Genomic DNA, 15,297 nt, shown 5'->3' with positions numbered 1-15,297 from the left:
TAATGGATAGAAAAGCAAAATACAGGCAAGCATACAACAGAGAGATTAGACAAACGTCTAGGTGGGAAAGGAGAAGGAGAACACACTTAGGGGTAGGATTGAGAGGCTAATCAAGTGCTTGCCAGTGTATACAGAGATAGGCAGTCTCAGCCATCAAGCAGTAGTGACAACTTAGCAGCCAGGCTTACAGTTCATGGGAGTCTTTTACTAAAGCTTAGCTCGAGTTATCTGCTGCAGGGCCCATAGGAATAAAATAGGCCCTGCTGCAGATAACTGGAGCTAAGCTTTAGTAAAAGACCCCCCCCCCACCCCCCATGTTAGCCAGATTCCAGAGAAAGTTGCAGTTGATGGTCCCTGGCTAAGAATTTGCGATGGAGGGTGGAGCCGAGCTCAGATAGTGATATAAAAATGGGGCGGAGGGGGGGGGGGGGGGGGGAGGAGAGTGGATAAATAACTATGCGAAACCTCACAGTGCCGTAGCCCAAGAAGCCAGTTCCAGCTGACCTAGACACAGGCAAGCACGAGAAATCTGCCATGCAAAAAAAAAAAACCTCCACACCAAAGCACATGGTTATAAAGGTATATACATGCCACACTGCATTGTTCACTTGTGAACAACTCTATTCCATACCAATTTTACAAGGAAAATGTGCCATTCTGAAATAATGTAGAATCACATGATAGTATCCATGATTTTTTTTTTTGATTAGCTGTGTTTTTAATACTCAAGTCCAAAAATCAGTTCATAGGTAACTATTTCTTCTTTACATCATAGGGTATGTATCAGATTTGTAATGCATATCAGAAGTATTCTGATAACATAGTGATTTTTATTTTTGGTTGAGTTTTTGCTTTGATCCATTCCTTATTGTCAATTTGCACACTGATGACATTTTTTTAAACAAGCACTGGAGAAAAATGTTTTAAAGAAACCTATCTAGTAGGTAGTATGTGCTCCACAAAGACATGCTTTATTTGCTCAAATGGCACATTATTGTTCATACAAAGTTTGCTCCTTTCAGTTTAGAATTTGACCAGCCTGAAAACACGTTAGCATAATTCCATGAAAAATGAGCTTGCGGAGCTACTGCTAGTGATATGCAACTTATCCTTAAAATCGAGCGTGGTACCGGAAGATTGGAGGGTGGCCAATGTAACGCCCATTTTTAAAAAAGGCTCCAGGGGAGATCCGGGAAATTATAGACCGGTGAGTCTGACGTCGGTGCCGGGGAAAATGGTAGAGGCTATTATTAAAAACAAAATTACAGAGCACATCTGAGGACATGGATTACTGAGACCGAGTCAGCACGGCTTTTGTGTGGGAAAATCTTGCCTGACCAATTTACTTCAATTCTTTGAAGGAGTAAACAAACATGTGGACAAAGGGGAGCCGGTTGATATTGTGTATCTGGATTTTCAAAAGGCGTTTGACAAGGTACCTCATGAAAGGCTACAGAGAAAATTCGAGGGTCATGGGATAGGAGGAAATGTCCTATTGTGGATTAAAAACTGGTTGAAGGATAGGAATCAGAGAGTGGGGTTAAATGGGCAGTATTCACAATGGAGAAGGGTAGTTAGTGAGGTTCCTCAGGGGTCTGTGCTAGGACCGCTCCTTTTTAATATATTTATAAATGATTTAGAGATGGGAGTAACTAGCGAGGTAATTCAATTTGCTGATGACACAAAGTTATTCAAAGTCGTTAACTCGCGACAGGATTGTGAAAAATTACAAGAGGACCTTACGAGACTGGAAGACTGGGCAGCTAAATGGCAGATGACGTTTAATGTGAGCAAGTGCAAGGTGATGCATGTGGGGAAAAAAGAACCCGAATTATAGCTACGTCATGCAAGGTTCCACGTTAGGAGTTACGGACCAAGAAAGGGATCTGGGTGTCGTTGTCGATAACACACTGAAACCTTCTGCTCAGTGTGCTGCTGCGGCTAGGAAAGCGAATAGAATGTTGGGTATTATTAGGAAAGGTATGGAAAACAGGTGTGAGGATGTTATAATGCCGTTGTATCGCTCCATGGTGCGACCGCACTTTGAGTATTGTGTTCAATTCTGGTCGCCGCATCTCAACAAAGATATAGTACAATTGGAAAAGGTGCAGCGAAGGGCGACTAAAATGATAGCGGGGATGGGACGACTTCCCTATGAAGAAAGACTAAGGAGGCTAGGGTTTTTCAGCTTGGAGAAGAGACGGCTGAGGGGAGACATGATAGAGGTATATAAAATAATGAGTGGAGTGGAACAGGTGGATGTGAAGCGTCTGTTCACGCTTTCCAAAAATACTAGGACTAGGGGGCATGTGATGAAACTACAGTGTAGTAAATTTAAAACAAATCGGAGAAAGTTTTTCTTCACCCAATGCATAATTAAACTCTGGAATTCGTTGCCGGAGAACGTGGTGAAGGCAGTTAGCTTGGCAGAGTTTAAAAAGGGGTTAGACGGTTTCCTAAAGGACAAGTCCATAAACCACTATTAAACGGACTTGGAAAAATCCAAAATCCCAGGAATAACATGTATAGAATGTTTGTATGTTTGGGAAGCTTGCCAGGTGCCCTTGGCCTGGATTGGCCGCTGTCGTGGACAAGATGCTGGGCTCGATGGACCCTTGGTCTTTTCCCAGTATGGCATTACTTATGTACTTATGAAGTTAATTTTCTTTACTGTTAATTGTAACATATAGTACAGCCTATTGATTTTGTGGCTGCCAGGAAAGATCTTTATAGAATCTGAGCTACACAAGGTGTTGATGAGACTGGCACTTAAATATGATACACATTAATTGGGATGATGTCATTTTATACCTAGATCTGTATACCTCAAAGTAGGGGAAGGGAAATGGGACTTGATATACCGCCTTTCTGAGGTTTTTGCAACTACATTCAAAGCGGTTTACATATATTCAGGTACTTATTTTGTACCAGGGGTAATGGAGGGTTAAGTGACTTGCCCAGAGTCACAAGGAGCTGCAGTGGGAATCGAACTTAGTTCCCCAGGATCAAAGTCCACTGCACTAACCACTTGGCTACTCCTCCACAAGCTGACATGCTAATTTCTTTCTGTGAAGGGCAGGATCCAGAGCTCATAACTGTAGAGATGATTTCCATAAGGTTAAGAATTAAGAGGAAACAAAACAGAAACCAGGCAACAGCTTCAAATAGTCTACAGACATCTCACTAGAGACCCAAGCGAAATTGATCATAAAGAAAATGTTTTTTTCAATGTGGAAACTCAAACACGTGAAACCATTCTTCGCGAGGGAAATATTTCAGAACCTGATACAATCAATGGTACTAAGCCACGCAGACTACTGTAATGGAATCTATGCGGGATGGAAAGATCAAATCATTAAAAAAAACTTCAGACCGCCCAAAACACAGCAGCCAGGCTTATATTTGGAAAAACGCGTTTTGACAGCGCCAAACCACTCCGAGAAAAACTGCATTGGCTACCAAAGAATGTATCACCTTCAAAATCTGAACGACTGTTCAGAAAATTATTTACGGTGAGGCACCTGGATACATGACAGACCTTACTGACCTGCCAACCAGAAACACCACAAAATCTGCACGATCATACCTAAACCTCCACTACCCAAGCAACAGAGGACTCAAATACAAATCCACCTATGCATCCAGCTTTTCCTACTAAAGCGCACAACTATGGAACGCACTGCCAACAATAGTAAAGACTATGCCAGGCCACCCTAATTTCTGAAAAGCGCTAAAAACAGACCTGTTCAAAAGAGCATACCCCACCGACCCAACATAAAAATACCTGTGACACAATGTAACCAAAGAACGTAATGGACACTACCTGACTCCTCCTCCCTCCCCCCTCCCTAAGTTCCCCCCAATTGTACCTACCATAGATGTACCTTATCTACCACAATATCACCCTGTATTCATTCATACCATGTATTTGTTCAGACTGGAATCGGCTAACACCGCTAACGGTAAGCCACATTGCGCCTGCAAAAAGGTGGGAAAATGTGGAATTCAAATGCAACAAATAATAATAATAAAGATAAGGCCTCTATTCTCAAAGGCCACGTACTGCAAAAAAAACAAAACAAATTATATATATATATATATATATATAAAATAAAACATTTTAGTTGATTCTTTAAAATGAATCATAAGCTACTACCCATCCTCTGGGATCAATGCAGCAATAAGAATTCTACAGTAAAATGAAGACAAGCCTGCCAAGTTATACATTTTTCTCTCTGAACAGTGAATCATCATTTAACAGTATAATACCATCAGCAGTCATGCCTATACTATAGTGTAATTTGTACATTATGGATATTACTATCTTACAAAAATAGGAACTGTGCTTCCTCTCACAAAACCCACATCTAGACGCTTAATTTAACCCTGATCTAAAAAAAGGGTCATGCTTTCTGTCCAGTCCTGACCTGGTAATCCAAACCTGGTTAACCTACTCATGTAACAGCTGGGAGTACAGACTGACAAATATGCTGTAGATTATTTTACATTCAAACCCCATGAACCAAAACCACCACCACCAACAGCAGCTGCTGCCTGTAAACAACAACAAAACAAAAAAAAAACCCCAGATTGCATGTGCTTGATTCGTTAGTAGCTTAAAAATAAAGCAAACTACAGCATGACCCAGTCAGATCATCTTGGCATTTGAGGCACGTAGCAGCATTTTGGTTTTACTAACCTTACAATAATCTTGCTAAACTGGCTACTGGTGGAAAAACAAAACAAAAAAAACCTCGAATAAATCTGTACCTAGCAATTCAGAAGCCAGTTTAGGTTTTTAAATGCACACACCTCTTTGAACACAATTAAATCGAAGTTATCAGACAAAACCAAAACGGAATTTTTTTTTTTTTTAAGCAGACAGTCTGCCGTGCTGGCACATACCCATCTTATGATTCAGCAACGGGGGGGCCTGTGTGCCTTTAAGACAGAAATGCTTAGCTGGGCAGAGGCAGACGCTAGAGTCTGGGAAAGGTCACGCCGACATAGTCGCTGCGCCGCACGGGTTACGACTCAAACTACAGCCTTTGCAAAAAAAAGTTCCTAACTTTCATAATTAGGAACCAAACGTTAAGTTTCCCCCCTTCCCTTTCCAGATCACAAACAAAAAGGAAAGCAGATCGTTTCTCTCTATTTCCCCCCTTTTACCTTTCTTGGCTTTAGGCGAGTTCTTCTTGCTTCGGTTGTTGGCTCGCTCTTCCTCAATAGCAGCTGCTATGTCTGGGTTGTCTTCCCCATTGTACCACACTAACAGCTCTTCCCCCGGTTCGATTGGCTGAAAGGAGGAGAGAAACAAAGGCGACACCAATCAGGCGGAGGCTTCTTAAGTCAACAAGGGAGAGAAAGCAGCAGCAGCAGCAGCAGCAGCAGCAGCAGCAGCAGCAGCAGCAGCAGCAGCGGCTTTGAGGCCAGGGAGGGGATTACAAACAGCTGTACTCTGCGCTGAAAACAAATATTTCCTAACTGACTGTGACTGAAACCAAACAGGAAGGACTCTTTAACCCTTCGGTGCTTATGTCAGCAGTTTGAACTGTACGACAGAGTTAAATGCGGGGCGATGTTTTGCACTAAACCCCTCTGCTGGAGGGAGGACTGCATTTTTTTTTTTTTTCCTTCTTCCGATACATTTTCGCTGCAATCGCGGGCTACGGAATTTTACTGGACATTCAGCTACAGTGAAGATCTGTTGGAAAGGTTGTACGCTGGGGTATGAAAGGTACATTTAAAATAATCATAATTAATGCAGTTGGGGACATGGATGAAGGCAAGTGGCACGGGGTGTACAGGGAATATTTTGAAAAGAGAAGCTCAAGTTATCCTATTGATAACTTGAAATTACAAGTCCTCACAACCGGGGGACATCACCTGTCAAAAACCAAACTAGAAAAAGCACTCCAGCTAAAAACACCTAAAAACCTTTTGAGGCACTACCGTGCATATGGCTTCTCAGTCTGTCACATGGGACCACCTCAGTCTGCTTTTCCACACTGCTGGTAAGACATAGCTGCTCTTCACCTCTTTCATATAAACTATTTTTCTTTAGAATTCATGTTCATCATCTGAAACTCTTCTTAGTGTCCCTAGTTAGTTTTTTGTTTTCTTTTAATTTTTTTTTTTTTTTGCATTTGCCTACATCCATCCCCTTTTCAAGTCCTTAGCTGTCCAATTGGATTTTTCTTTTTTATACAAAATCTCAACATTTGACTTCATAGCAGCTATAATTTTGGCAACATGTCACAGAAAAATCTCCAGCAGCCTTAGGAAGGGCAGGTGGTATGCAAGACCATATCTAGTGCAGATGGTCTAACTGGTGCTTACATTGCCTTGGGCTTGATTATGAACTTGCTCTATGCCATTGGGTTGCCAGATGACTAATATTGGAATTTGAGACTGTGTAGTGCAATAGTAGATCTTTGGGGGTTTCTAAGATCCATTGGCAGCAAAGGCATCATTGGTCCCAGGGGGTTCAAGAACTGTACTGGATGCTGGGGATGCACCAATATCAAAAGGGTATTGATCTCCCTTAAAGTAGAGCACCGACAGAACACAATAGGAAATGGGTACTGATCAATTTCCATAGCAGCATTTATCATTTTCATGGACACCAAGGGCTATTGATGCTGTGTGTCAAACGGAGGCCCAGAATCAGACACTGAGCCTCAGAGTATGGTACGAAGAATGGCCATCATATCTTTGAAGCACTACCGGATGGAGGACTGTTCATCTCTTTTGTTGTTCACACAGGTCATACTTATCTCCAAAGTCCCAGGATCAGGCCACAAACAGACCTCAGGTAATTCAGGAGGACATGGCCTCACTTACTGGTAAGCTGTACAAAGAGAGGTGTAACCAGCAGAAGAAAGTAGGTGTTGATGCCCCTGTACAAATCATTGGTGAGGCCCCACCTGGAGTACTGTGTTCAGTTTTGGAGGCCTTATCTAGCTAAAGATGTAAGATGACTTTAGTGGTCCAGAGGAAGGCCACAAGAATGCCAAAAGACATATGAGAAGAGACTGGAATACCTGACTATATATACCCTAGAGGAGAGGAGGGACAGGGGAGATATGATACAGACGTTTAAATACTTGAAAGGTATTAATATAGAAACAAATATTTTCAAGAGAAGGGAAAATGGTAAAACTAGAGAACATGAGTTGAGGTTACAAAATGGTAGACTTAAGAGTAAATGTCAGAAAATTATTTTTCATGGAGAGGGTGGCTGATGCCTGGAATGCCCTCCTGAGGGAGGTGGTGGAGAAAAAAAAACTGTGGTGGAATTCAAAAAGGTGTGGGATGAACACAGAGGATCTCTAATCTTAGTCCCATATCTAGCGATGCAGTTTAGGATGGGCTGGAGAGAGCTTCGATGGAAACTCAATTATTTGGAATGCGAGGACAATGCCAGGCTGACTTTTACAGTCTGTGTCCTGCTAACGACAATATGGATTCAGATAGGCTAAAGTGAGATTTGATGGCCCTTGGAACATAAGGGCAGAGCCGGCCTTCTACGTTCTGTGTCCTAAAAACATCAAAGAGAGACCGTGATCTAAGGTCAAATCAACAATGAAAGTGATATTATATACTTAATCATGAAGTATATAATATCACTTTCATTGTTGATTTCACCTTAAGATTGATAATGAATGTGACTGTTGAGCAGACTGGATGGACTGTTCAGGTCTTTATCTGCCATCACTATGTAAATTCTATTGTGAAACCTTCTAACTGAACTCTACAGCTTTTTAAATGTTATGTGTACTATCAGTTGCCCTGGTGGCACCCTATGGTTAAACTGTAAAGCTCATCCTTTGAGGACTGTTTTCAGTGATATCTAATTGTTTTATTATATTATCATATCTGGTTTAACTTTATTGTTTGTTCCAACCTTCAAGCTGCACCCTTCCCCTCTCTTCACCAAATCAAAGACACAGTGGGGTTGGAAAGAATTCCATGCGCCATGCTCTGTATGTTTTCCCTATTTGGTTAATCTTTCTGTACTGAATTTTCAATGTGAACCAAATAAACTCTATCCACAGGCAAGTTATCCCAATTACGAGTAGGATTTATAATCACAATGAAAGGCACCCTTTGGCTCATTTGCACCTTAGGATTTTGCTAAAATTTTAAACTTTTAAAGAAAACTGTGTCAGACACAGCTGATATACCAGGCTGTCAATCTACCCTCTGGAGCATATTCTGCCAATATTAAGACAATAATAAAGTGACCTTAAATTCTAATATCATTTGTTAGAACTTTGGAAGAGTAGTTTTTAAGCTTTCAATGGGTCAACAGCTACTTACATAGGGAAAAAGAGTCACTTGACCCCTTTCTTAATACAGGTACATTTTCCACAAGCAAAAAAGGGCAGGATTAACTCGGGGCAGGAGTAAATGCTGGAACTGAAATTTGGAGAAGCTGCGAGTGGGTTGCTGTTGCCACAATTGCCTGCATTCTGGCACAGTTTCCCTTTGTAAACCAGCTTGGGATCCTGCAGGTACAAGATAGGTGGGGGCGTGCAATCTCCACGTAGGGTTTCAAAACTGCCCCGATAATATTCAGATCACTTGTATTTCAGATGAAGAATGAATGCGTACTGTAATCTTGATGAGAGACAGATGTTTTGCCAAGTCTCCTGCGAAGGCTTAATAAAATTTTGTTTTTATTTGATGGATGGTCATGGACTATTAACGATCCAGCAGTTGTGCCACATTGCAGTGGCCGACACTTGCTGGAAGCGTTTGGAAAAATTCTTCATTGAATAAGGCCTTTGGAAGTGTTAGTGGAAAGCAACAGTATCAAACTGTACTGTTTAATTGGAAAGGGATTCTAACAGGATTAAAAAAAATTAAAATGGTTTCTAGCCATCAAGTTACATAAAAAAGAAAAAAAAATCAAATATTCACGTGCAAACTATTAGTTTCTAAGCAGTTAGCTCAGGTTAAAAGAAACTTCCTAAAAAGAAAACAAAAACGCATCATCAAGGAAGGCATTCAATTGGTTTGGGTCAAAAAATACAGCTTGTACCTTAATTTATCCTCCATTCTGCATTGAATTTTAATGAAAAACTTGAACCATTATCTACCTGCTGGCACAAACTGGGTTTAGATACAGTGGTGGTGGGGGCATGTATACTGTTCAACAAAAAATTAAAAGATTTTAGCTGCTCCCCTCCCACCCCCACACAAAGGTATCAAAATCCAGTCATTATGCTCCAAACTCAACCAAAAATGGAGCTTTAGAAGGATGAGATTGAAGCCAATTTTTGGAAGCGTTAAAAGATTTATATCAGTATCTATAGACAACTAATTCCAGAGTTCCTGTACAACCTGAATTTTATTAACCCACATCTTAACATTTTGTTGCAAACATGTAGAAGAAAACCCTCTGAAATTTTCAAAATTTCCAGCATGTATTGTTATAAATTGGACCTAATAAATGGCATCCAACTGAGAATCTTATGCTGATTTTCTTATTTTTTAAATATCTAAGAGCCTTATCATATGGGAAAAATTATGTCTTACCTGATCATTTTCTTTCCTTTAGTCACAGCAGACGAATCCAGAGACTTGTGGGTTATGACCATCTACCAGCAAGTGGATATATGCTCCCCGGTCAGTCAGTATTTCTAACAAAGCAGAAGGAATAATAAAGCAAACATTTCTCCCTCCTCACAGAAATGAAGCATAAACCTGTCAACTAGCAGAACTATGCACAGGCAACCACAGCAAGAAACCTAAGCAGAGAAACAGACTGAACTGATAGTGTCAACCGCATGAAAGGGTGGGACTCTGGATTTATCTGCTGTGACTAAAAGAAAGAAAATTATCATCAGGTAAGACAATTTTCCTTCCTTGTCATCAGCAGCAAACAAATCCAGAGACTTGTGGGATGTAGCAAAGCAGTTTATAAGTAGGGTGGAAACAAGACACAGTCGCAGAAAGAACAGAGGATGCCTTAGACCTAGCCAAAACCAACTGGATAAGGTCTGGAAAACGTGTGTCACAAGGACCATGTAGAGGACCATCATAGAAGAGATGGAGGAGTGGCCGAGTGGTGGACTTTGGTCCTAGGGAACTGAGGAACTGAATTCGATTCCCACTTCAGGCACAGGCAGCTCCTTGTGACTCTGGGCAAGTCACTTAACCCTCCATTGCCCCAGGTACAAATAAGTACCTGTATACAATATGTAAGCCGCATTGAGCCTGCCATGAGTGGGAAAGCGCGGGGTACAAATGTAACAAAAAAAAAATATGTGCCCAGTTGACATATGCCCAAGCAATAGGTGCCTGATGCCAACAAGCTATGACTGCATATGAGGCCGCATTGCCCAGACTGGGGGACCACCTGTAGCAGGAAGGGTGAGTACACCCAGACATTCACTGGTGGCCTGAAGGTAACAGAAAGGCCCACTGCTACAGCAATATAAAGCAGCAGATGGAAACTCCCAGGACGATTTTTCTCCCAAAGAATGGAGGACACAAACGGCTGATTAATGTAAATGGAAATGTGGATACCACCACAGGCAACAACGGCGGGACCGTCCTGAGAGTCACCCTCGACTCCTAGACACGAATAAGGGATCTGCACAGAACACAGTCAGGATCTCAAATTAGCAATGGAACCAAGATGGAGTCACACTGACCATGCAGAGGCGGAGCCAGTTTGAGCATGAAGGCACACGGGAGAACTCCGATGTAAGATGAGGATCCTGTCATATAAGGCTGAGGCCCGAAATATGTGAGACTGAGCCCCAGGCTCAGAGCCAAGCAAAACCCTATAGACATAGAATGAGCTGAAATACGACACCAGCAAGCGACATTCCGCACAGAAAGGGCTGAGCTGTGCACTACAGAAACACCGGAGGCGTGCTCCCCAGTTAGAACAGATTCCCCAATAAAGTGGGAAAGTCACAGATAACAAGGACGAGACCAGAACAAGAGTCTGTCATCTTAGTTGCTCTTCAGTCCTGGGATCAACAGAGTGTGTGTGTGTTTGAGGGGGGGGGGCGGGGGGGTTGCATTTGCTTTTCTTTCTCTCTGTCCTGTTATTGTATTTTATGCTGTATACCGCTTGGATGGTTTGCCCTTGAGCAGTATTACAAATTTTAAAAAAACAAACTTGAAACAGTGTCTGTTGTGCACACAGATGGGTACACTTCTGTCTCCACGAATGGCTCAGTAGTCCTCATCCAGACATGCAGCTGCGCCCAGAGACAGAGCTGCACCCCAGAGCCAGACAAGGAGCTGTGCTCCGTAATCAAAGAAACCCCACAACCCAGTACCTGGAGTAAATGCAGTAGAGGGCAGCAAACGCCTCTACAAGCTTAGGCACAAGCCTAAAGCTGCCTATGGAGCAGGGAAAGAGCAGGCCAAGCAACCGTGATGAGACGTTGCCCCTTAGCTTGAGGCAAGAAGGAAAATCTCCCCCCAGGGAAAGAGGACAGCCCACGCCAGCATACCCAAAGCCTCAGAAAGAGAAGTGAGCTGCAGACTGAAAATGCAGCTGGGAGGAGTAGCCACAGAAGATAAGGCTGCAAGGGCAGCTGAGAAGCCAAGAGTGACCAGCAGTCCGGGCTTCTTCTGTCCGGGAATTTGCCATACGAAAAGGAGCATACATCTGAAACCACAAAGGCAGACAACAAACCTCTGCCAATGATGGGAACTGACACCGTTCGCACCACAATGGCCCGAAAGCTGCAAAAACAGAAAAGGAGAAAGCAATCCATTTTTACAGCCTGTGAACAAAATGGCTGCCACCGACTGAAGAAAGGTACTGTAAAAAAGTGAACCAAAATAGCTCCTGCGCTGGCCCAACGGTACTGTCCCGAAAACACAGGCAAACCCCCACACAGGCCATTCAAAAAGAAAACAGTGTACCACTGCAGGTGCACTAATCTGAACAGAACAAACCTGACAGAAGGGAAGAATGAAATTTCATATTCACAATTTTGCCAGCCTTACAGTACTCACAGGTGGCCTGACTCTGATCAGTTGATGAATCCAGACAGCTGCAGGAGTGCAGACACACCCATAAGAACATAACAGTAGCAATACTGGGTCAGACCAATGGTCCCATCTAGCCCAATATCCTGTTTTCCCTGGCAGAAACCCAATTAGCAGCCACATTCCATGCTACCAATCCTGGGGCAAGCAGTTGCTTCCCCATGTTTGTCTCAATAGCAGACTATGGACTTTTCCTCCAGGAATTAGTCCAATCCTTTTTTTAAACCCAGATATGCTAACCTCTGTTACCACATCCTCCGGCAATGAGTTCCAGAGCTTAACTATTCATTGAGTGAAAAAATATTTCCTCCTATTTGTTTTAAAAGTAGTTCCATGTAACTTCCTCGAGTGTCTCCTAGTCTTTGTACTTTTGGAACGAATAAAAAAATAAATAGATTTGCTTCTACTCGTTCTATGCCAGTCAGGATTTTGTAGACCTCAATCATATCTCCCTTCATCTTTCTCTTTTCCAAGCTGAAGAGACACAACCTCTTTAGCCTTTCCTCATATGAGAGGAGTTCCATCCCCTTTATCATTTTTGTCACTCTTCTTTGAACCTTTTCTAATTCCACTATATCTTTTTTTAAATACGGCGACTGAACACAATACTCAAGGTGCGGTTGCACCACGGAGCGATACAAAGGCATTATAGTATTTTCGGTCTTATTCACCATCCCTTTCCTAATAATTCCAAGCATCCTGTTTGCTTTTTTGGCCACCCCCGCACACTGAGTGGAAGATTTCAACATATCTATAATGACACCTAGATCTTTTTCTTGAGTGCTGACCCCCAAGGTGGACCCTAGCATCAGGTAACTGTGATTCAGATTATTCTTTCCAACGTGCATCACCTTGCATTTGTCAACATTAAATTTCATCCACCATTTAGATGCCCAGTCTTCCAATTTCCTAAGGTCTTCCTGCAATATTTCAGTCTGCATTTGTATTAACAACCTTGAATAGTTTTATCTCATCTGCAAATTTAATCACCTCCCTCGTCATTCCGATTTCCATAACATTTATAAATAAGTTAAATAGCACCAGTCTCAATACAGACCCCTGCGGAACTCCACTGTTCACCCTCCACCATTGAGAGAAATGACCATTTAACCCTACCCTCTGTTTTCTGTCCAATAAACCAATTCCTAATCCACATCAGAACCTTGCTCCTATCCCGTGACTCTAATTTTCTCAGGAGTCTCTCATGAGGAACTTTCTGAAAATCTAGATACACTACATCAACCGTTTATCCAGATGTTTATTCACACCTTCAAAGAAATGAAACAAATTATGACACTCCTCCAGAATGCCATAAATCTGCTCTCTTCCAGCATTTTGTTTCAAAGTTGTGTGAGGAGGAGGAAGGAAGGGGCAGGTGGGCGGGGGGAGTGGAACCACCAGGTGTATCCCAAGTCAGGCACCTCTACTGGCCTACAGACCATCAAGTTCAACTGTACCAAGGAACCTGGAACAGGAGCCACAAAAGCAGGAGAAACCAGGAGCTTTTGAGAGACTGTCCACCACCTGCTGGAAATAGAGAATACTGACTGACCAAGAAGCATACTGTCCAATGTGGCAGAATTCAGTTTGGTACTCTGAGGCCTATTTTCAAAACAGAAAAGTATCCAAAAAGTGGCAGATGGACCCTTTTTTTTTTTTTACCAAAATGTCCAAATTGCTATGTTTAAGATGGTTTTCTATGCAGTTCGTATACAGTGCATTCAAATCACAAGGGAGCTTGTTGGGGGTCGGATTTGGGCATTCCCAAAACTTGGACAAATTTTCTGCCATAATGGAACAAAGCAAAAATGTCCAGGGCCAAGTTAGACAGTTTGGTTAGACCCGTTTCAACCATGACTAGGGTCACAAAAAGGTTCCCCAAATGACCACTGGAGGGATTTAATGCTTGACCCCTCTTACTCCCCCCAGTAGTCACTGACCCTCTCAAAGATGTAAAAGAATACATACCAGCCTCTGTGACAGCTTCAGATGTTATAGCCAGTTCTATTAGAGAGTAAGCAGGTCCCTGGAGTAACCTAGTTGTTTGTGCAGTGCACTATTGAGAAGGGGACCCAGGCCCATATCCCATTCTAATTAGTACACTTGTGGTGGAAAGTGTGAGCCCTCCAAAACTCACCAAAAACCTACTGTAGCTATGTATAGGTGACACCTGCAAGCATTAAGGGCTATTGTAGCGGCGTACAATAGATTTTTGGTAAGTTTTGGAGGGCTCACCAGACAATATAAGGGGGTAATGGTGAGATGTGTTAACTGGGATTATTTGAAATCCACTGCGGTGCCCCACTGTTCTGCTGGGATGTCTGTGTGTGGCCAGCCTACTAAGAATGCCCCCCATACACCCCCTTGGATTTTCTTTTTGTTTTTTTCTGAAAATGGTCCACCATAGATGCACTGAGCATAAAAACATCTAGCAAATGGCCATTTTCAAAACAAAAAGTTGGACTTTTTCTGGTCTGAAAATGGCGATGTTCACTACTGGATTTTTGGACATTTTCTGCAATATGTCCAAAATCGGATTTTGACGTCTTATCGAAAATGCCCCTCTAGCTTCCAGAAGCGTAGCCAGGTTTAGACAGGTTGACGGCGCAGGGGGAAGCGAGAGCGGATTTCCGCCGGCACCAGTGCACATTTTCAGTGCTACACAACGAAAAAAATAGGTCCCGGCGCCAGCAGAACTTCGTTTGGGGGAGCGGCCGCTACCCTGGTGCCTCACCTAGCTATGCCACTGCTAGCTTCACCTGCTGGTAGATGGTCATAACCCACAAGTCTCTGGATTTGTCTGCTGCTAATGACAAGGAATTAATGATTGATAAAGTGTCATAAGTACCTAAGCATTGCTGTACTGGGACATACAAATGGCCTATTAAACCCAGTACCTGTTTCCAACAATAGCTAATCCAGGTCACAAGTACCTGGCAATCCCAAAAGAATAAAATAGATTTCATGCTGCTTATCCCCAAGAATAAGATGGTCTTCGGAAAATTCACAGCTTAATAATGATCAACTAAATTTTCAAACACGTTCACCCAATTAATAGCATTTAAACACCATGTTTTCCTGTTGAATAACTTCTGTTTTAAAGTCCCTACATTTTCTTGTAAGGCATTTATCCTCAAGTTACTACATTTTCCAAATATGAAACAGCAAGCTACACATTCTCCAACATAATCCTTCTTAGGCAGAACTTTTCTGCAAGTCTTTCTTGCCCATAAAGGGTTTTAGATGATTACCAGGTCATAACAAATGAATCAA

The 15,297-nt window shown here is 42.4% G+C and overlaps 1 protein-coding gene across 5 annotated transcripts in view; it reads right to left on the bottom strand.

Moving 5' to 3' along the window:
• Window positions 1-15,297, bottom strand: part of PRDM2 (PR/SET domain 2) — a 108,117-nt gene that overhangs the window by 30,848 nt on the left and 61,972 nt on the right. For all 5 annotated transcript variants that reach the window (XM_030222057.1, XM_030222059.1, XM_030222058.1 and 2 more), the window contains one exon: window positions 5,170-5,296. In XM_030222057.1, coding sequence (XP_030077917.1) covers window positions 5,170-5,296 — 127 coding nt within the window. The remainder of the gene's footprint in view (window positions 1-5,169; window positions 5,297-15,297) is intronic.

Source organism: Microcaecilia unicolor, chromosome 13, assembly GCF_901765095.1.
Source record: "Microcaecilia unicolor chromosome 13, aMicUni1.1, whole genome shotgun sequence".
In the NCBI taxonomy this organism is placed as follows: domain Eukaryota; kingdom Metazoa; phylum Chordata; class Amphibia; order Gymnophiona; family Siphonopidae; genus Microcaecilia; species Microcaecilia unicolor.
The sequence above is the reverse complement of the archived record's forward strand: the minus strand, read 5'-3'. Positions and strand labels throughout refer to the sequence as shown.